This window comes from Taudactylus pleione, unplaced genomic scaffold, assembly GCF_031769625.1.
Source record: "Taudactylus pleione unplaced genomic scaffold, aTauple2 ptg000496l, whole genome shotgun sequence".
NCBI lineage: Eukaryota > Metazoa > Chordata > Amphibia > Anura > Myobatrachidae > Taudactylus > Taudactylus pleione.
The window spans coordinates 1,704,525-1,727,335 of NW_028284898.1; the positions used below are offsets into that span (position 1 = coordinate 1,704,525).

The following is a 22,811-nucleotide window of genomic DNA, read 5'->3' on the forward strand; positions in this document are numbered from 1 at the left end:
GCCTGTCCAGCCAAAGAATGCAGCAGCTGGGCACAGATGACAGCGCACTTCTGGAGCAGGGGAATTTACTATTCTTTCTTTTTTTCTTGCACCTAGGTGCTTTCAACAGTGAAAACCATGCATGCAATTTTTTTTATTGGATACGGCAGGTATCGAGAGCACGCATACCTGCGGTAATCCAAAATTGTGTGCGAGGTCTGCATGATTTTTTGCAGCCCAAAACTTGTGACCAATTAAATATATGCCCCATAGAGTAGGCAAGTATCCATTTCATTTTTGTTTCTTGTAAGCATTAAGAGTCTATATTTAACAGCCACACCCTCACTCCATACCTGCATATTTCACCTGTATAAAAAGAAATCCATTAGTTGTGAGTAGCAGGCGTGATGTCACGGCTGTGTGTCACATGGCACCTGCACTCCTTGCTTCATACATATATTTGTACAGTTGGAAGATAGATCATATTCTTTTCTCCCTGGGACCCATAAGATAAGGGGCTATTGGAATACTCCCAGCCGAATTAACCTATTAGGATTTGGCACCATGCGTATCTTAGTACTACTACTGCTGGCAACAGGTAAGCATAAATATAACACAGTACATAAAACATTAAAAACCTTTGACTGATGTTAATTGGAGGTGTGGAGGTGATTTTGCTTTGCCTTGTTTAAGTTCTGAAGTATTGTACTGCATTGTAAAACCGTGATATGTCATTTGAATACAAGGGTTTATGAGATGATAGATAGATAGATAGATAGATAGATAGATAGATAGATAGATAGATAGATAGATAGATAGATAGATAGATAGACAGATATGAGATAGATAGATATTAAATAGATAGATAGATAGATAGACACATATAGCACTCTACATGTAATATCTATGCACCTTTGACCTTGCACAGATGCCAGTAGTGCCATACTTCCAGTAACAGGCCACATAATATTCAAAGATTTGGTCTCCTGCCAGTGGTAGTGCCCCAGCTCTTCCATGTTACCCAGTTGTGGCTCACCACTCATCTTATTCTATGCAGCTCAGAATTTGCTTGAACTTTGTATGTTTGCAAACTTAAGGTTAAGGTAGAGTAATTCATGGATGTTATATACAGTATGATTTACATTTATGTTTGACCATATATTGTATAAGGGAATGTGGTTTTATCTACTCTAAATTGGTAAGTTATTTCTGTTAGTACATTTAGCTTCTATGTTGTTAAACTCACTATCTGTCTGTCTGTCTGTCTGTCTATCTTGTTGGTCTGTCTGTTGTGGTAAAGTGGTTAACATTACAGTACTTGACATTGATTCTGACCTGGTCCACATTGGTGTGGAGTTTGCATGTTCTCCTCACATCTGCATGGGATTCTTCCAGGTGCCCAGGTTACCTCCCACACTGGCAGGTTAATTGGATTCTGATTAAATTATTTCTAGTGAGTGTTAGTGTAGTAAGGAATATAAACTGTAAGTTCCATTATACTAGGGACTGATGTGAATATTCTCTGCAAAATCTATTTTCTATCACTGTATCTACATAAATAGATATGCACCTTTCTGATAGCTGTAAGTTCTTGTGTTCCCTGCTTCTGTGGTGAGGAGTTATGTTTTCCTTTGTATTTTTGTACTCACAGATAGATAGATAGATAGATAGATAGATAGATAGATAGATAGATAGATAGATAGATAGATAGAGGGCTCATGGTGAGTTGGGTGCAAGGAGCTTAAATCAAAATTATACAAAAATAGAGTATTTGCCCCAATATGAAGAGTCAGGGACATTTCAAGGTGCACCAGTGCATTTGTGCAAGTGTACTAGCATCCATCCAGGTCATGGTACAAGAATTTTACAATATATATATATATATATATATATATATATATATATATATATATATATCCAGGAAAGCGTCCGCACTCACATCTCCATCACAGACGTCACTTGGGGAGCTCCCCCTGAAGCAAATCAATGATCCAGAATAGTACAGTCAAAATGTAGGTAAAGGGGCACTCACTAGAGCATTCCAGCAGACAAAAGGTAAGTTTAATGCTTTCATGTATAGCTCAGATAATATGTCGACGTTTTGGTCAAACATGACCTTTCTCAAGACCACCAGCAAAACAACAGTTTAAAAAAACATCATATATCCAAAAGGCTGCCTTTGGGATATATGCTGTCTTTCTAAACTGTTGTTTTGCTGGTGGTCTTGAGTCAATCTGAAATCAGCCAATCAGAATAGGTTGTCTAGTGCTGGCGACCATCGTCATACTAGGTGTGTATTTGCACTGCCTCTCAGGTTATTCTGTGGGATGGGAATATTGACAGGTCTGTGTTTCTATGGGGATCTTATTACACTCAGGCGCACGCCCCTTCTCTCCCTAGTTACATCTCTCCAAGCGCAAGGAGACACAAATGTCAGGTGTGCATACAGACATAGGCAGAGCCGTAACTAGACTTTTTTGGTGCCCTGTGCCAGAAAGACCATTGGCGCCCCCCTCATTATTCAAAGGGACATAATGCACCCAAAAAAGGGCCATGGCTTCATGGGGAAGGGCCAGGGAAGAGATAGGAGAGGCCAGGAGATGCTGGGGATGAAATAAGAGGAAGCTACAAGTGAGAATGATAATAAACAGACATTTTACAGGCCCAAACAGCGCCCCATGACCTGTGGTGCCCTGTGCGATGGCACTGGCCGCACTACCCTAGTTACGGCCCTGGACATAGGTGTAATGTTTATGTGAGTGCACAGTACAAATTTGCATATCTTATGTTTACCAAATAGGCGCCTAACTCAGCGTGTGCCCCTAAGGGTCTGCATGCTAATTCATAATGATCAACAGGGTCCAGATCCTCCAGCTTCATTTAACTCTTATATCAAAGCACCATTTAAGGAGTGCTCAGGGGATGCAATCATCAAGTCAACAATGAATGTCGACAGTGAAGAAGTCTATCAGGCTTTCTAGTCAATGAGGCCACAGACTTGTACGTTATGCAGATGTTTTAGCAGTTGAGCGATTATCGACTATCTGCGCATGCGCCTGAGTCACCGCGTACAGTGTGCGTCAAAGTCCATTACCCTAGTCGCAAGCAGCAACTCTTTACTCATTGAGTGATTGACAGTTAACGGCTATTTGGAGAAGGTTATGGGGTGTGCAGCCAGAACACAGGTATGTTGCGGCCAATTTTGGGGCACGTTGCTGCATGCATCTGCAATCCTGTATGCACAAAACATGGCTATGGCATCTCAGTTCAGGGGAGTCATTCTGTGTGACCGTAGGGTTACTGAGGACATGCAGTGCAGAAAGCACCATTTACCGCATATGAAAGATAAACAATTTCACCACATCTGGATGGCGCTGCCACTTGAAGAAAAGTGAAGTGAAGAGAGTAAGCTGCCAGAAGTAGTAGGAGCTTCCTGCTCCCCTCCCCGCCCGAGGTTTTTGGCCCCGCCCCTGTGTACCTTGATGTGAGTATCGTTCCTTAATGCATGGTGGCTTGTGGATCATAGATAAACAAAAAAAATGAGGGCTGAAAATTATGAAGCACTGAAATATGTTACACTTTCTGTGCTAAGTCAAATTCATATGTACAAGATAATAATGATATCCTGTATGTGTGATTTTTATTAGATCCTTTTTGTGCCCCCATTTTTTTTATGTGCTGGGTACACACTACAATGACTGATCTTTGCAGTGACAGATATGAGATAGATAGATAGATAGATAGATAGATAGATAGATAGATAGACAGACAATCTGCCATCCCAGCGGCTGATTGGTAAGCTACAGTATACACACTTACCGATCGGCAGCTCAATATGTCTGGCCTGACATCACAACTGGGTGGGCATTTAAATTTGTCCACCCAGTTGAGAATTCAGTGTTAACGGTCCCTGCAGAAGTCTACGGGTGGTTGGCAGGTGCTGTGCTGTAGGGCTGACCTTATATGTCGTTCATAGACATTTCGGGTGTACACATGTGCCGATGCACTAGATAAATAGATAGATAGATAGATAGATAGATAGATAGATAGATAGATAGATAGATAGAGTTCTATTCACTAAGCCTTGGAGAGAGATAAAATGGAGAAAGATAAGTCCCAGCCAATCAGCTCCTGTCAGTTTACAGGCTGTGTTTGAAAAATGACAGTTAGGAGCTGATTGGCTGGGACTTATCTTTCTCCATTTTACCTCAGTGAATAGACCCATAGATAGATAGATGCTGGGAGCTCGGTTTTCGGGTGCACCTGCAGGAGGTGTTAGTCTTTCTGAATAGCAACGTAACTGTTTGCACATTCCCAACGATATCATACAAAGCATTGTGTAGCTTTACACTACGCACAATATTATTTTCATAAACAGAGCCCTTAGAAACATATGTAACCTTTGTGCCTCAGTCTGTTTAAACGGCTATTATGGCTTTTGTTTTAGCCCTTTGACCACTAAAATTACTTTTCTCTCAGACTAAGAGAAACCTGTTGTCGTTCAGTTCAATATATTACGTTATACTCAACTTTCACTTCATCTGAGAAACAAGAAACCTCGCCTGTAGCGTGATCAGTCCGCAGGAACCAGGAACCCTTGCTTTGTATATAGGCTGCTCAAATCAACTGACAATCAATTCTTGTTACTAAGGATTGTCAGCTCTTATGATGACAGCTCTCAGTGAGATGCATTTTGTGCCTTAATGCTACACGTAAGAAGAGGGACACTCTAAGGGGCATACTTATCACAATCTCATGTCAGAGCGGATTGGCTGTGATAAATTTACCCAATATCGCAATGCCATATTTGAATACATCACAAAGATGTATCAAAATCACATGCATGTACAGAGCTAGTGATAAAGCTCTGTCCCTGCGAATCCACTTCACACACTTTTCACTGTATTTGTGCAAAAAATACAGTGAGAAAGTGTCCATGTATGCGCTGCTGGCTCACCAACATTCATCCATGTGATTGCCCACCCTCCCCCAACACCCCCCCCCACCCGCAACTCCCCCACAGCTTACACTTACCTGCCCAGTGATCGGTGATCCGGAGAGGTCCTCTCGACTGAATAACCACTGGTTGAAATACCTATGCTGGAAGCCCGATCACAGAAAATCCCGACTAAGGCCGGTAAGTATCCTAACTCTCCCCTCTCCCTCCCAACCCTAACCCTCACTGAGTGGTGCCTAACCCTAACCTCCCTAGGGGGTGCCTAACCCTTACCTCCCCATAGCCTAACCCTAACCCTCCTCAGGAGGGGGGGGGGCTAACCCTAAGTCCCCCCAGGGGTGGCTAAACCTAAAACGGCTAAAGCTAATACTTACTGGCTTCTGGTCATTCAGGATTCCGGTGTTCAGGATGCAGACACCAGTATCCTGATGTCCTTTGGGATATCGGCGTCAGCATTATTCCGGGCAGAGGGATTCCTGCAGCAGTATTTCAGCAGCCGGCATCCCGTCCGCCAGCAATTTTACTACATCCCATCTATCTATACAATTATTAGAATACCCATAAAGTATTATTCCTATGTACTCAAAAAGTGAGGAAGCGAGGACGCAAAAAAAGTGAACTCTTTATGGGGCACACTTTATATTACATATGATTCGTTTCTCACAGATAATATTAAAGTTTTATTATAAACCATTAAAATATTAGATGAACACATATGTGGTCATTATGGAATTGTGACCACATTCAATTATAGACATTCAAAATTGTTTTTTAAAATATATATTTGCTGATAGAGTGAAAATATTGCAAACCGTTTCAGTGGTCTCCAGCATATAATTAACATTAATGATGTGTATTCAATAACTATTTAAGAGACCTAGCTTCAAAGCCTTTTCAGGGTCATATAATCAAAACTATTGATTCAAAAGCCTTGGGTACAACAAGGTTAATCCCTAGTGGTTGATACAATCTGACCATCAAATAATGCTAGTGCATTTATATCTTGTAAAGAGAATGTATATCCCTATTATTCAGGAACTATTCCCTTGTAATGTTTTAATAGCAATATAACTGCTGTCTACTTGCAAAAATTATTATGTTTGCATAAATGTAGGTCTTGTGTAAAAATAGTTATTAATCCTGATACAGATAATTTAATATGCTCATGATGTTAAATCATCAAGCAGCTGGTTCTCTGCAGGGGTTTATTTGGAAGATCTAGACCAGGGGTCAGGGAATTTTTTTCAATTTTACCCCAAAATATATTTAGATACGCCGACGTTACTCCCTTGATTTGAAGGGAAGGAAATCATATAGTAGTGCCCCCATATAATGCCCCTGTAGTAGTGCACCCATAGTTATGCCCCTGTAGCAGTGACGCATATAATGCCCCTGTAGTAGTGCCCCCATATAGTGCCCCTGTAGTAGAGCCCCCATACAATGCCCCTGTAGCAGTGCCCCATATAGTGCCACTGTAGCAGTGCCCCCATATAGTGCCCCTGTAGTAGTGCCCCCATATAGTGCCCCTGTAGTATTGCCCTCATATAGTGCCCCTGTAGCAGTGCCCCATATAGTGCCCCTGTAGAAGTGCCCCCATATAGTGCCCCTGTAGTAGTGCCCCCATATAGTGCCCCTGTAGTAGTGCCCTTGTAGTAGTGCCCCCATATAGTGCCCCTGTAGTAGTGCACACCCATATAGTGCACCTGTAGTAGTGCCCCATATAATGCCCCTGTAGTAGTGCCCCCATATAGTGCCCCTGCAGTACTGCCCCCAAATAATGCCCTGTAGTTGTGCCCCCATATAATGCCCCTGTAGTAGTGTCCCCATATAGTGCCCCTGTAGTACTGCCCCCAAATAATACCCCTGTAGTAGTGCCCCCATATAGTGTCCCTGTAGTAGTGCCCCCATATAGTGCCCCTGTAGTGCTGCTCCTCGGAACTATGGGAGAGACGTCATGACGTCTCTCCCATAGTGCGCATGGGCAGAGCCGGAAGCTGGAGTTCAGAAGAGAACTCCAGCCTCCGGCTAACGCGGTGCTGCAGGGAAGGAGCCGGGCGCCCGCTGGTAATAACATCTCAGCGGGAGTCCGGCTTAGAGCCTCCCTGCGGCGCTGGGCTGGAGGTCACTGGCACCGCACCCGGCACCAGTGACCTCCATTCCTGGGGGTAATGGACGGACAGCCGGGCATGCAATGATTAATAGGCATGCCCGGCTGTCCGTCCATTACCCCCAGGAATTTCAGTTTTACCCCATTTGGGGTCATTTACCCCTATTCCCCGACCAGTGGTCTAGACAGTGAAAACTGTTGCAATGAAAACTTGTAATAATCTAGATAAACACAATTGCATAGTGATCCAAACAGTTACTGGCTTAATAATGATCATTTACTATACAGAAATAATGAAATTTGTTTCTTCTCTCCCATAGCCACTACAGTTTATGCAGAGAGATCCAGCTCATCATTATCATCACTAACTCATCTTGTCCAAAATCTACTTCAGAAGTTGAAATCATTAATAAAACAATGGGTAAGCAGTTTGTTACCCACATCAGCACCAACCATTACTACACCAACAACATTTTCTACTTCTATTCATAGCAAACCAGTCTCAGCAAGCACTTTAACAAGCCAGTCAAAAACTACAACCCATGTGATGCCCTTTTCCAGCACTGGGACCACAAAAGCATTTACCTCCACCAATACCAAAGTCACTTCTTCTATCACGAGTTCCAGTACTCAGTCTATATCAACCACTGCAGTCTCAATACCCAATACTGGTACCAATAGTGAATCAGCCTTCACCATAAATCTAACAAAGTCTACTATCACTGGGTTAAGTATCATCCCTACATCCAACAACTTGCTGCCATCAACCAGTACTGCAGCCTTTCCCAGTAAAGGATCAAATGTCCAATCTAGTCAAACTTTCCCTAGTAGCATAACTTCATCTCCCACTGTTGGTATCAGTGGTACACTACCATCAACTGACACAGAAGGCTTTTCTAATACTGGACCAAACAGCCAATCACCATCCACCATGGGGTCACCTTCTACTGTTGGTGTCATCAGCCTGCAACCATCAACTAATACAGAAACTTATCCTAATACTGAAACAAAAAGCCATCTAACATTCTCCAATAGTATGACATCAGCTTCAACTGTTGGCATCACTAGTCAAGCACCACTGAACAATACAGCAGCATTTCCTAGCAGTAAACCGAATATTCCATCGACTTCAACAAGTAGCATAAAGTCCTCCTCCAATGTTGATATCAGCAGTCAACGACCATCAACTAAAACTGCAGCTTTTTCTAGTACTGTAGCAGAAAGCCAGTCAACATCCACCATGATTTTACCTTCCACTATTGGTACCAGCCATCAGCAACTATCAACAAATACAGCAGCTTTTCCCAATACAGGGTTAGTTAGTGAATCAACATCTACCATGACCTCATCCCCCATCATTGACATCAGCAGTCAGCGACCTAATACAGCAGTTTTTCCTAGCACTGGGGAAAATCTCCAATCAACTTCATCCAGGAGCCTAAATTCATCTATCACTCTTGGTATCAACAGTCAGCAACCATCAACCAACACAATAGTTTTTCCTGATACTGGAATAAATACTCAATCAACAACCACTACAGGCAGTACATCTACTACTGTTGGCAGTCAGCAACCATCAAACAGCACAATAGTTATTCCTATTACTGGAATAAACAATCAATCTACAACCACCACTCGCATTACATCATCTAGTACAGTTGGCAGTCAGCAACTATCAACCAACACAACAGTTTTTCCTAATACTGGAATAAATACTCAATCAACAACCACCACAGGCAGTACATCTACTACTGTTGGCAGTCAGCAACCATCAAACAGCACAATAGTTTTTCCTATTACTGGAATAAACAATCAATCTACAACCACCACTCGAATTACATCATCTAGTACAGTTGGCAGTCAGCAACCATCAAACAGCACAATAGCTTTTCCTATTACTGGAATAAACACTCATTCTACAACCACCACTCACATTACATCATCTAGTACTGTTGGCAGTCAGCAACTATCAACCAACACAACAGTTTTTCCTAATACTGGAATAAATACTCAATCAACAACCACTACAGGCAGTACATCTACTACTGTTGGCAGTCAGCAACCATCAAACAGCACAATAGTTTTTCCTATTACTGGAATAAACAATCAATCTACAACCACCACTCGAATTACATCATCTAGTACAGTTGGCAGTCAGCAACCATCAAACAGCACAATAGTTTTTCCTAGCACTGGAATTAACACTCAATCTACAACCACCACTCGCATTACATCATCTAGTACTGTTGGCAGTCAGCAACTATCAACCAACACAACAGTTTTTCCTAATACTGGAATAAATACTCAATCAACAACCACTACAGGCAGTACATCTACTACTGTTGGCAGTCAGCAACCATCAAACAGCACAATAGTTTTTCCTATTACTGGAATAAACAATCAATCTACAATCACCACTCGCATTACATCATCTAGTACAGTTGGCAGTCAGCAACCATCAAACAGCACAATAGTTTTTCCTATTACTGGAATTAACACTCAATCTACAACCACCACTCGCATTACATCATCTAGTACATTTGGCAGTCAGCAACTATCAACCAACACAACAGTTTTTCCTAATACTGGAATAAATACTCAATCTACAACCACCACTCGCATTACATCATCTAGTACTGTTGGCAGTCAGCAACTATCAACCAACACAACAGTTTTTCCTAATACTGGAATAAATACTCAATCTACAACCACCACTAGCATCCCATCACCTTCGACTGCTAGCAGTAAACAACCATCAACTATTGCATCAACTTTTACCCCTGCCAGAACAAACAGTCACTCAACATCCACCAGCAAAAATACATTTTCCACAGTTAATAATGGTGTTCAAGAATCATCAACCAACACAGCACAAGCTGCTGCTACTCAAACAACTATCCATTCAACATCCACTAGTAGCACAACATCATCTTCTGCAACCACCAGTAGCACCAGCTCTTCCAGTACTGTCACCACTGGTCAAGAAACATCAACCACCACAAGATCCTCCTCCTCCAGTATTGGAGACACTCATCAGTCAACTATTAAAAAATTAACAACATGTGAGTATAATTCTAAATGTGCAAATAAGACAAACAGAGAATGAAGATAATATTTTAAACCACTTTTCTTTGCCTCACAGCATCTTCATCGACTACTGCCCACCCAACCTGGTCGGTCATAGTTACTTCTCTGGCACTCGGACTTAGTCTTCAAGGTGAGTCTCTATGTCCATGCACTTGTTTTGCATAGTCTAAAAATGTGCTTACAGTTAGGGTTACCCATCTGCTATATATTGAAATCTGCCTCTCCAAAATCTAAATGAAGGTATAGGTAAGTGTTTGTGTATTTGCATCAGAAATACATTTACAGTATACAGACTATTTATTCAGTTTTACTGTTTTTCAAGCCATTCTTCATTATTGTATTTATTTTCTGCACTTTGTCTTAAGAGTTAAATGGAAAAGAACAAAAGAAAATGTAGAAATATAGAAATAGGATTTTCATCAGAAAAGCAAACTTATTTTTGTGTATTCTGAGCTGTTATTTGTCATTTGATTTTGAGAACAAAACGCAGGAAAACAATAAAAAAAGGCATAACAAATATGAACACGATATAAATAGCATGTACAGATATGTCCTCATACACCTATTGGTATCATTACTAAATGTTGATTTTAGTGTATTTGTTAGTGATTTTCATTACATTTTGCAATTCAGAGATTTACTAAAGTCAAAATCGACTATAACATTAAATATAAAACTAAGTCACAAAAGGGGGGGATACAATCGGCGCTCAACCAATGAAGGTGTGAAAGAGTACTGTGGGATTCAATAAAAATAGATCAGGATGATGTGCACACGTAAATATCAATCATAGTAAATGGTAGATTAGATAAAACAACTTTACTATAGGATATACAGTGTAATAACATATAACAATAAGTATCGCATGAAGTGTTGCCTACTAAATTCGTAGGACAAACTCAAGTGATGATATATAGTGTTGCTGCTAGCAACCACAAATGTTTTGTGCTCAGATCGTTTGTCAGCACAATGCTAATGGTGATAAGACCCTATTGATCGATGATGAAGGTGTATTGTGTCCAGTTGGATAGCGGCGTCCCGCTGATAATGTGACACTATTGTTAATAAATGGACTAAGCACCAAGTCTAATAGGATGTTGGTAATGCCTGTTGCAGATGTGCTTGGTCTTCTGCCCGGGTAGGAGAAAAAACCACACAATAGGTCAGTGCAGGGACTCCGGACTGGGTACAGTCGGCTAGCTCCCGAGCGGGTGATAGGTCTAATCCAAAGAACTATCCCGCACTCAGGATGTGGAGCCTGGCAGTACCCTGTCACTGGAGGGGAAAGGCTGGAGTCAACCGTGCCCGATCACTGTCCGCGTCCCCCTCTGTACGGAGACTCACCTGTCCTGATGCTGCGTGTGGCTGGATCCCTCCTCCTCCCATGCTCCGTCTCCTCTTCCTGATTTGTGTGCGGTGTCCTCAGCTCCCTGCTGCTTCCGGGTTGTGCGCTTATTGCGTCACGTGTGACTCGCCGGTCACGTGATGTGCTCGATCTCGATCTCAGATCTCAGTGTAGAATCTTGTACTGGATATATCTGAACATGGAATTAGTGGATATACTGTCCTCAAACGCGTTTCGACCACTTTGTGGTCTTCCTCTGGGAGTAAAAGTGATTCATGTAGAGTGGGCAGGGTATATCATGTATGGTGATCCCCCGCCTCTCATCATGATTGGTCCTTGTCAGTCTCTTTAATTGGTTTCAGACATGTCAATCATTGTGCATAAGGATGGATCTGCAAATCTAATTTGCTAGACATTACACTGTTAAAATGCAAATACTTCCCCTGATGGTAGCCGCAAGCGATACCTGTCAATGGCTCATGAATGTGCTTTAATATGGTATACTGTATCATCCGTTTTAATCGATATATATCAGTGTATCTAAATATTGTTTACTGTATGATATTAAACATTGAATTAGCTGCTTACCCTGTAGATCCAATTATTATAGTGTTAGAGAACATAGGGCACAGACACTCTTTTCACAACCAGTGTTAGAGAACAAAGGGCACAGACACTCTTTTCACAACAGTGTTAGTAAACAAATATAAAACTAAATCTACAAGTGTTGCAGGACAGGCACGCTGGTACCTGTAGTTCACTGTGAAAAACAATATTAACCCTTTATTACTATTACCCTTGCATCCACTGCAACTAGGGGTGCAGGGAAGAGCTCTGGGATGATTAATGCAAGGAGGGGGAACACCATTTTTTGGGGACCCCACTTTCTGAAGATTTCCAGCTCTTGACTTACCAGTTTGGGGCTGGTTTAATGCTTTGGCAGGAAGACCTCACGCTGTGTTTCTTCCTGCTGTGGCATTACCACCTCAGGTGAAATGCACGCAGAGTTTTCTGCTTAGAAAACCATGCAGTGCGAGAAAAAAAAACATTCTTATCAGTCCAGTGAGCTCCCAGTCATCTCCCTTCCATCCACACATGGTACGGTTCCTCATATTACCAAAATCTTCAAACATTTATTATTTGGATGTATGTTTGTTTTTTCTTGTGAATACATTTATAGAAATTTTAAGAAATACTACACTATATGAGTATTTTCTTTCCTCTTTATGAAACACCATTTGAGCTCCACCCATTTGGATTAAGAGGACATCTCACAGCAAATAGAGGAATTCATCTAAAGACCAGTAACTTTGTGATATTCCGTCTATTGAATGACTTTAAGACCATCTAATTAGTGATCTGGGAACTCTAGTAGCGCCGAAGGTTCTTCTAAAAGTTGTTTTGGGCTGCTGGGAGGCCAGGAGGCTGCCGGAGAGAAGTTGCTGCTGGGAGATGTAGTTCTCACTGCTGCTGCCTCTGGGGGGCTCACACACATGGGGGGTTACACAGACACTCTCACACACACATACTTACACACACTCACACAACATACTTATACATACCGCTGCTGCAGAAGGCCGGATCCCGATGCTGGTGGAACAAGACACCCCTTCAGAAGGTAAGTAATTACTGACTAAGTAAGATAATTGGAAACTTCCAATTGCTTAATAAGTCATTAGGGGTCCCAGAGCAATTCCCAACCATTTTTCCTAAAACAAGGATTTTAGGAAAAATTGATCATGCTCTGGGGCTGCGAGTAAAAAAAAAAACCTCCTGCCACTCAGAAAATGAAAAATCACACACTTAATTGAATAGCAAAGATCCTGCAGCTGCGGGAAAAACCCTCCAGGAACAGTATTTTTGCTATTCTTGCACCAAATTGAATATGCCCCATGTCCACAGAATGATTGATTTGTTTTAAATTAGAAAAGAAGAAAAATGATGCAAAGCTCTAGCGCACCCTTTTTTAACACATTCACTTTACAAATTCAACAATCTGTATAATGATATCCAATAAGTGCATATCCTAACACCAAATAAGTCAAGAGTGTAATTACCGTTTAAAATGTCAACAAAATAATGGAATCCACTCTGGAGATTTCTTTTAATTGGCAAATCGTTCCACAATGTTCCACAATATAGTTGAGGTAGTAATTTTCTTCTGTATATCCTCCTGGAACAAAATATGTACTCTGCTCTCATGTATAGACTCTCCATAAGTAGAGGGAATACAAGAAAAACAAACAAACAGTAGTGCAGAGACCTTAAAAACATGAAACAACTCCTTAATGGCAAAGCAGGAACATACAGGTCATCAATCACAATCCCAATACAAATCATCCATAAGGAAAAGGAAGGACTTAAGTTTCGGTACCTGTGCCCACCTCAGGGAATGTCCATCAATGTTCAGCAATCACCAATGGAGTAAACCTAAAGCCAAGCTTAACTAATTTCAAACCATAGAAGGTCCTTCATCAGATGCATGGCTGACTCTCCCCCCATCTCCCTTTCTACCCCCAGTAATATCCAGCTGTACTTCATTTCTGGGTCCCACCATCATAGCACTACACGCGGGAGCGGAAGTGACAAAACAAAGCACTGGAACCAATATTGCCACCACTATGTGTCCCACCTGTGCCTCCAAAATAGGAGGAGGCGGCTCAACAATACAGGGCACAGTAGATAGATGCTTCCTTCTCCAATATGCATTCCAAGAGGAACATATAGAATAACAAAGATATGAATCTGACATACAGTATTACTTCCACTGTCCTCATAAAATCCAAACACCACCTCCTTTTTATATACTTTAGTGTGCGTTCAAAGAGGTCCCATATAGGATACATCATAAATCAATTGGGATAAACATACCACATAAAGCTTCCATGGTCCTCATAATTAAAATCCAAATATCCTTAAAACTCATGTTGGGGGTATATGGAAACAAAAAGAAAGGATAATACAAATAAATATACAGAAAAAAAATCAGTAGCAGCAAGAAAGTCAATAGGAGCATAAAAAACCAAATCAGAAAACATTTTAACTCGAATTCACTATTTAACCCTCCAGATGCTAAGGTATTTAATTCATAGATCCACTAATCTTATATCTAGACACTGGTGTCACTAGGAGGGTGCGGGGGGTGCAGGCCGCACTGGGTGACACCATCCGAGGGGGTGACACCAAAATAGCAGAGCTGCTCTGCTATTTTGGTGTCACCCCGTCGGATGGTGTCACCACGACATGGAGAGAGGCAGGGAGAGATGTGGGCTGCCCCAGCAGCTGCAGGAGCGCTGGGGAAGCCCACTGTGTGCCGAGAATGGGAGGCGGTAATGCTCCCAAGATCGGCACACACAAGGGGGCATGCCTTCTCGAGGCAAGGCCATGCCCCCTTTCCGTGAAGCCATGCCCCCTTTTGGGGACGCACGCCTAAGGCCCGCGATGCAGCTACACCTGCTGCACCAGGTGCCATGGAGGTAAGTGACGCCTCTGTATCTAGACAGCCTCCTGTCTAATTCTCTAGTTCTCTGCTTTTGTATAATCTGTTGAATACCCCATAGTTGTTTATTAAAACATTCTTTGGAGTTATGGATCCTTTTGAAGTGTGCAGAGACTGTGTGTGTCTCAAAACATTTACGTTTATTATAAACATGTTCTGCTAAACGAACCTTTAGACACCTACAGTTTTTGTTTTTCCTATATAGTAAACCACATGCACACTCAATAGCGTAAATTGCGATCTTCGAGTGGCATGTGATAAACTCTTTAATAGGGTCATTTTTCTCATTAACAGTTAATTCTTTAATCCTACTAGTAGGACTTTTCACAGATTTACACATAAAATATGCCCCACACCTATGAAAGCCTTTAGTGCAACTACTTTGTCTGGTTTCTTCCTCCAGACTACTACGCACAAGCTAATTCTTATAGGATGGGGCTTTCCTATAAATAAAAACTGGCTCTGGAGGTATATTTCACTTAGAACAGGATCTTGAAATAAAAAATTCCAATTATTTCTAAGAATGATTTCAATATCAATAAAACAGGTACTGTATTGACTGATGAAAGCCCATTGGAACTTATCAGTAGATTGATTATTCTCCTTCACTTTCAACAAATATTTTATTTCCACTCAATTCTCTCTCTTGTCTTTTCCAATGTACTTAATTTATATCCCTTCTTCAAAAATCATTCAAAGACTTCTCTTAACTGTTCTTCACAAACCTCTTCCACTGAGTCTTCTGAGTATTCTTTCTATTTTTGTCCAGATGAAACTGATTCTTATTAATATCCCTACTTTTGTCCCTTCTAGTAACACGATTAAAGCTACAACTTTTTACCTCCAAAAAAGGGGTCCTAGTACCTTCATTATACTTTTCCATTTTAGTTTCCTTTATAGATGGTTGAGATTGAATCATGATAGGTTGGCATCTACCAATGTTTGCAAATCAATATCTTATATGTTTTTTTCTCTTAATTTTAGTATTTATTCATCTTTCTTAAAAGTTATTTTTCAGCCACCCTAAAATCTTCCAATTCTTTGAATGGGTGTACCATAGATTGCAGTACATTAATCTCCTCATTCAATTTACACAAGATATCCCTTCTCTCCTTAATAATTAGTCCAATCAAGAGTCCCATTCTTTTTTGAAACTTACTTCTGATTAGGTGAAGGATGGTGGTTTATTTATTTTAAGAGCTTTGGGTATAATTTGATCTACATGATACCACTCTGGGGCCACAATTTCCCACCACAACTTATATTCCTTTAACATAACAATCTCTAATTTATTAAAAAATACTCTCAAGTTCCTCATCACAAATGTCAATAGAGTAATTTGTTTAGTAAATGTAGGCAATATTAAATCCTTGCTTGTATCTCTAAATGTAAACATGTCTGCAGCACAATTCAAATTTGTTTTAAATTATCAAATTGTGTAAATACTTGCTTTATAACCTTATTTTTGTATAATTTTATTACCAAATATGCATATATTGAATAAGGTTTAAACAGCCATTATTTAAATAATTTAATAAGAAAAAATCAAACATTTTGGGGTCATTTTTGGAAATAATTATTAGCCAGGCCAGTTAAGTGTTTAAGAAATTCACATAAACATTCTCTCATTATCAGCATTTAACTATCACAAGCTTTTTTTTCCAAGAATTAAAGGACAAAATAATATACAGTATAATTTTAGGAGGTGTAACTGGTAAAATGAAGCCTGGAGCATTATGGTGAGAAAAGAGATGTATAGTTAGGTTTTTTTAAGTATAATTAACACATAACATTATTAGTTACACAAACATATCCATAATAGGTTGCTTAGTAATCCTGGATGTTATGTATTAGTTGTACTGACTTATGTCCGCTATACTATTAGTGGTGATTTTAATCACTTTTTGGGTGTATTATTATGTACTGTATATAATGGATTTGTTGATTAAATTATGTTTCTATGACTACACACAGGGGATTGCTAATTTTTCAATTGAGATTATTGATTCGTTAAGTCTGTATATTTATTGTGTTAAAAACATACACTTGCAATTTATCTGATATGTTTGGCCGCAATAATACCAATAACAATTGATAAAATTCAATAAAAATCGGTAAAAACAGCTAAAATGTCCGAATCCAAAACCCAATTTCGGTTTTTAAATCTGAGTTCTGAACTGGCAACAGATCCAAACCAGGACTCGAACCAGGTCACAAAAGAGAACCCCAAGCTTAACCTGGTTCTACTCGGAACCCCTAAATTCGGGTGTGTTCGGACTTCAGAAATCCGGAACCGCGCATCTCCAGTTTTTAGAAGTGGAGATGTTGCTAATAGCAACCATTCAGATTCTAGCTATTATCTTCTAGAAGGTGCTACATAAATGTTAAGTAGAACCTGATTGGTTGCTATAGGCAACATCTCCACTTCTAAAATACTGCACTTTAGTAAATATACCCCTAGGACTGACAAAGGACATTGATTTCAATTGTTTTATTCAACTATAAACATTAACTATTTGTATTAAGTTAGTGGTTTCCTCTAAAACTAATTTTCATTTTTTTTTAGAGTTATTATGGCTTAAGAAGATTTGGGCATCTTAAAACATTTCGAATGGGCAAGACATATTATACAATGAAAGATGCCAGCCACATCCATTGCAATCAACTTACCTGTTTTTCGATGTCTTTTGCTTTGGAAGAAAGTGCTCATTGTGTACTGTACAATGATTTTGTGTTTTGTTTTATCTTTTTCTTTTATAAGCTACAGCTGGGATAACCAGTAATGGGTGTACCATTGTACTGACATTAAATTCCTGACTCAGAGGTAGATTCAGTATTGTAGCAAAAGTATGGCAATGCCACGGCCGATGGGTGTCCTATTGATTATCCCACTGACCGCAGTGTGAGTCTGATGATGTGCGCATAAATACGCAATATCGGAGGATCCATCGATTGCACCTGCCTATGTGGGTCTATAGGCGCCAGTGTCAGTGGAACTGCATCTTTAGTAGCAGGCTCTGACACAACGCGCCCGCGATGTACCAGCCACTGTCAGCCAACCCCTAGTCACCACCCATTTAAATTGTATGGATCTCTATGCAATTGCGCTATGCGTCCCTTAACCATCGGGATCATGCACAGATATAGAACTGTTTCCCTAGCATTCACCTCTGCATCAGGCTCGGCGTGACGGTGTCATGCAGGGTATACTGGAGGTTATTCTCGAAACATCAGCCTCATGGATCATGATGTTCACAGTTGTAAAATCAGAACATTCATCGTCTCTGCTCGATTCACTTGACATGTACTGGGAGAAAGTACTGACACCAGCATAGGTGAAGCAATCTAGGAACATCTGTGAAAAAAAATTAAACTTATCCTAGGAACAATAAGCAAATGTAACTTGACGGTATAGGACCATTGGCGTATCTGTAATGGGTGCAGGGTGTGCATTTCACATGGGCCCCTGGGAGCCCCACACCGCACACCCTGCACCCATATAATTATTATACTTACCTCTCATGAGTTCCATGTTGGCAGGTGTTGTAGACTGAAATCACTGGGAAAATGTTGAGGCGGCCATTAATTTTCCCCATGATTTGCGCATGCGCACTAGAGATACTTCCTGGAAAATAGCGTGGGCGCCATGTTCCCGGGGACCTGTGCATGTGCAAATACACTGGCATAAAGTGTTCCACTATAAGCACGGAGCTTATTGTGTCTTAACTTGTTGTTTAACTACAAGTCCCGGACTGCTAACAGTATAAGCAAGTAAATGGGGGTGCTGGGGGTGAAGTAGGGATGCCATTGGATGGGTCACCATGGATGGTCTCCATTAATGGTGCCATCAGTGTTTTACCACAATAGCATGAAACCAATGAAGGAAAGCCGTCAATGGTTTCAACCAGTAATGGGCAAAGCTACTGTGGGTCATGGGAATGTGGTGGCCCAATCAGGGAAGGCGGCAGGGCTAAGTTGTGTGAGCCACGGCGAGAAAAAAAAATTGCTGCATCTGTGCCATCAATGGTGAAGAACCATTGGACCTCAGCCATCGATGGCTAAACAATCGACCATCAGTGGAAAATCATCGGTGGTCAATGGCCACCCTTAGTGTGCTCAGCAAGTTGGGCCTTGTGGTCAAACAAAGCCTGTGGCTGCAGCATTCCACGTAATGGTGGTTGTTCCAGCGCTGCCTACATCTGACAAAAAACATGGTGAAGCCAAAACAGGAAACAAGGACCCTGTGTCCATTATCCCACTCACCACTCCACTCTGTGCTTCTGGGCCTGCTTGCCCTGTTTAAACTCAGAAGTACAATGTGGTGGCAGTGAGAGGAAGGACATCTTTACCATCCCCAGATAATGTTCCTATTAGCCTTGGGTGGGCAAATGTAGTGTTTTGCCCCTGGGTACATACAGGGCCTGATTCAGAGCCGGACGCTATTTGCGCTCGCTCGTCCAGAAAAAGGGGCTGGCTATTTAAATTAACCGTTCGCTCTTTGCGGTCTGTTCACGCCTCTATGTCTGAATGAGCGAACAAAACATGCGAACGTAATTTTGAAAAAAAACGCCCCCTGGCCGCTCGCATCATACGTCATGTCCACTATTTATTAGATTAATCGAGTACATCGGACGGCGTATGAACTGCTCGCTATTCTTGTGGTTGGTTTTTCCTACCACAATCATGCGAGCAGTTCTGACTATAAAACAACCAAGTGACGTGGTCGATGACGGTGCTTTAGTAATTATGCACACCCTTAAAACGCCCGTTTTGACCGTTTGGCACGCCTGCGTTCTGATCTCCACTCCCCGTTTTCAAGCACCTTCCCGTTACCACCCACAAACGCCTCCTCCTGTCACTCAAAATAGCAGGCACTCGCTATTTAGCGAGCACCCGATTTTCGGCCGCACTGACTGGTTCGCGCATGCGTATTAAAATCTGTACGCATGCGCAGTTGTGCGAACATCGGTCGGAACGAACGAGCGGCCGCTTACGAGCGGCTCTGAATCAGGCCCACAGTGCGCACTTTAGGTTTAACAACATCTTTAAATTTAAAGATGACTCACACTGCAAGCTAGTTCTTGTAGTTCCCCCCTAGCAAATGTATGGTCAAAGTGATATGAGGAAAGAGAAGCATTGAGCCACATGAAGTGTGCATTATTAATAGATGGGAGCTGATATCTTTATGACTGTGCACATTTCCTTTTATGTGTAACAGTGACACCTGCTGGTAAATCCATGCATGACTGAATGTTTTTTATTATTATTATTTTTTGTTATGCAAGTTGTTTCCTGCACATTTCATTTAAACATCAATCTTCTGGCATAAACTATTTTTTTCTAACAATGAACTGTATTAATTTGCATATGCATATAATAATTGTATTGAGCTTTAAAAATGAAATCAGATATTTGTGCATTGTCATTATTTGCATTTTCTATAGTGTCCTTCGGGCTCAGTAAGTGGAAGTACACTAGCGTTCATACAACAAATTGCTATTTTTCAACTGCTTCAATTTGATCCATCATAAGCATATCCCTGGATCACTGATCCCTTGGGTTAACATATTTACACATTTATATAAAACACCTGATGGTCTGTCTAGAGATTATTTGTAGTAAATCAATGATGTCACACAGCTTGATTTAGATCAAAACAGAGACAGTCGGAAAGTGTCAGGTTAAATAGTAGATATTTCTGATTTCTGCTAGAGATGGCCATCGACCATCAATGTTTTCAAAACATTGATGGTTGCTGGCCAATGTTAACTAGCTTTGCCATTGATGGCAGAGGACCAATGGTTCTCCACCATAAATGGATGACGCCCCAGCGGCAACTAAGCATTGCCCCCATTTTTTGTTGGCCTGCCATGCCGATGACAGCAGAAGTGACAGACGAGGGGGTGCAAACCATCGATGGTTCACCATAGAAGATTTTTGTGCCAACGATGGTAATCACTGATGGGCCCATTGATGGTAACCATATAAGGACACCCCACTGATGGCCATCCCTAATTTCTGCTGATTGATTTGTCATTTCCTGGGCTGATTGAACTACGGAACCACCAAGGGATCAGTTCTTCCTGCCAGCCAAGACCATAGACATGCATTCATCATACACATTCAGGCATCTAATGCAGAGTTTACCAAACTCCCCCATTACAGTCCATGTCTTAAGGATATCCATGCTTAAATCCAGACGGTTAAATAAAAATGACTGAGGTACTAATTAAGTCACCTGTGCTCCAGCATGGATATCCTTAAAACCTGGACTGTAATGGCAGAGTTTGGGAACCTCTGATCTAGTGCAATCAAAACTAATTAATTTACTTTTATGACGTTGCTTATGTGGGGTGTTGTATGGTTGGAATAAGAAGAAGAGATAACAGAAAAGTGTAGGGAATGATAAGGTAAAGTGCATTAAAAAAAACTAAAACATTTCAGAGAGTTAGGAAATTAAGGGGTCTATTTACTAAGCAGTGTTAGGAGTCAGAGTGAAAAGTGATAAGGTGTCAGCCAATCAGCTCCCAACTGTCAACTCACAGGCTGTGTTTGAAAATGACAGTTGGGATCTGATTGGCTGGCACCTTATCACTTTTCACTCTGACTCCTAACACTGCTTAGTAAATAGACCCCTAAAAGGTTTTATCTGGAGGGAATGAGGAGGAAAAAATTGAGGATATCAATTTAATGTAAAATAATGTCATATTTATTTAAAAAAATCTATAACAATAATTTAATTAATGTAATTTTATATATGTGATAATAAAGGTTATTGATCTATAGACTGGATTCAGTGTGTGAATATTTATTTTGTGGGGTTAGAGATACAGAATAAAGCTGGGTACACACTATTACAATCAGTGGCTGATCAGGTAGAAATCTCCCGATCAGCCATGCAGTGTGTCCCCAGCGTGAACCTCCAGGCAGCTGCCTGTGAGCTGCGTACACACTGTGCAGACATAGCACAGTGTGTACTGGCCCCTATGAGATTGGGAGGTCAGCCCGATAAATATTATACAGCACATGAGATTCGACCACCCGATCTCAGCCATTGCAGGAGTGTTATAAGCCGTTTATCGGCTAACACTCCTGTATCGGGACAGTGTACACACCTGCACAATCCAACGTCCATTCTCTCGATATCAAAAGAATGGCCCGAAAATTGTATTTTATGTGTACCCAGCTTCAGTCATAGTTGAGACATGATATGAAATTAATGAAGTCACTTTGGGTCTCTGAGACAAGAAAACTAATAAGGTAAAATGTGTAATTTGTGAATTAGTGTCATATGGCATTAAATATATATATATCTTCATAGCTGAGATAAATTTTACTGCTATATTTAGAAGAAAAGGTCACTCATTTGTATGTTGATTGGACATTTTGGATAAATTGTTACTAATTTTCTAATAACTAAAAGTCAAAGAAAAAAAAGAACCAGGCGCTAATAAACAGTAAATAAACTAACATAAACAAATAATAAAAGTGAAATAATTATAAAAATATAAAAAAAATGAAAGCAGCAGTTTTCAATAGGAGTGTGGGTATCACTTACTAACCAAGATAACAAACTAATATAGAACACTGTGACACTGTGCTAGTAAATTTGCAATAATGGCAAAGAACTCTTATGAATCAATGATACACCCTTTATAGATAAATAGGTAATGTAATAAAACTGAACCACACAGGGTATCATATAACATGACAATAATATGTAGATCTATAACACAATGAAACTACAAGTTAGTATAAGTAAAAATGACAAACATAACATATACAGCCTTAGTACTGCTGGATAACCATGGTTGCCATGGGGGAATCAACCCTAATG

The 22,811-nt window shown here is 40.7% G+C and overlaps 1 protein-coding gene across 1 annotated transcript; it reads left to right on the forward strand.

Moving 5' to 3' along the window:
* The first annotated feature begins 488 nt into the window (after positions 1-488).
* On the forward strand, positions 489-21,505 carry LOC148502470 (uncharacterized). The gene is made up of 4 exons (XM_088449810.1): positions 489-577; positions 7,364-10,105; positions 10,186-10,260; positions 17,541-21,505. The coding sequence occupies exons 1-4, from the start codon at positions 544-546 to the stop codon at positions 17,573-17,575; spliced, it is 2,886 nt and encodes a 961-aa protein (XP_088305936.1). The 5' UTR covers positions 489-543; the 3' UTR covers positions 17,576-21,505.
* The last annotated feature ends 1,306 nt before the right edge of the window (positions 21,506-22,811 follow it).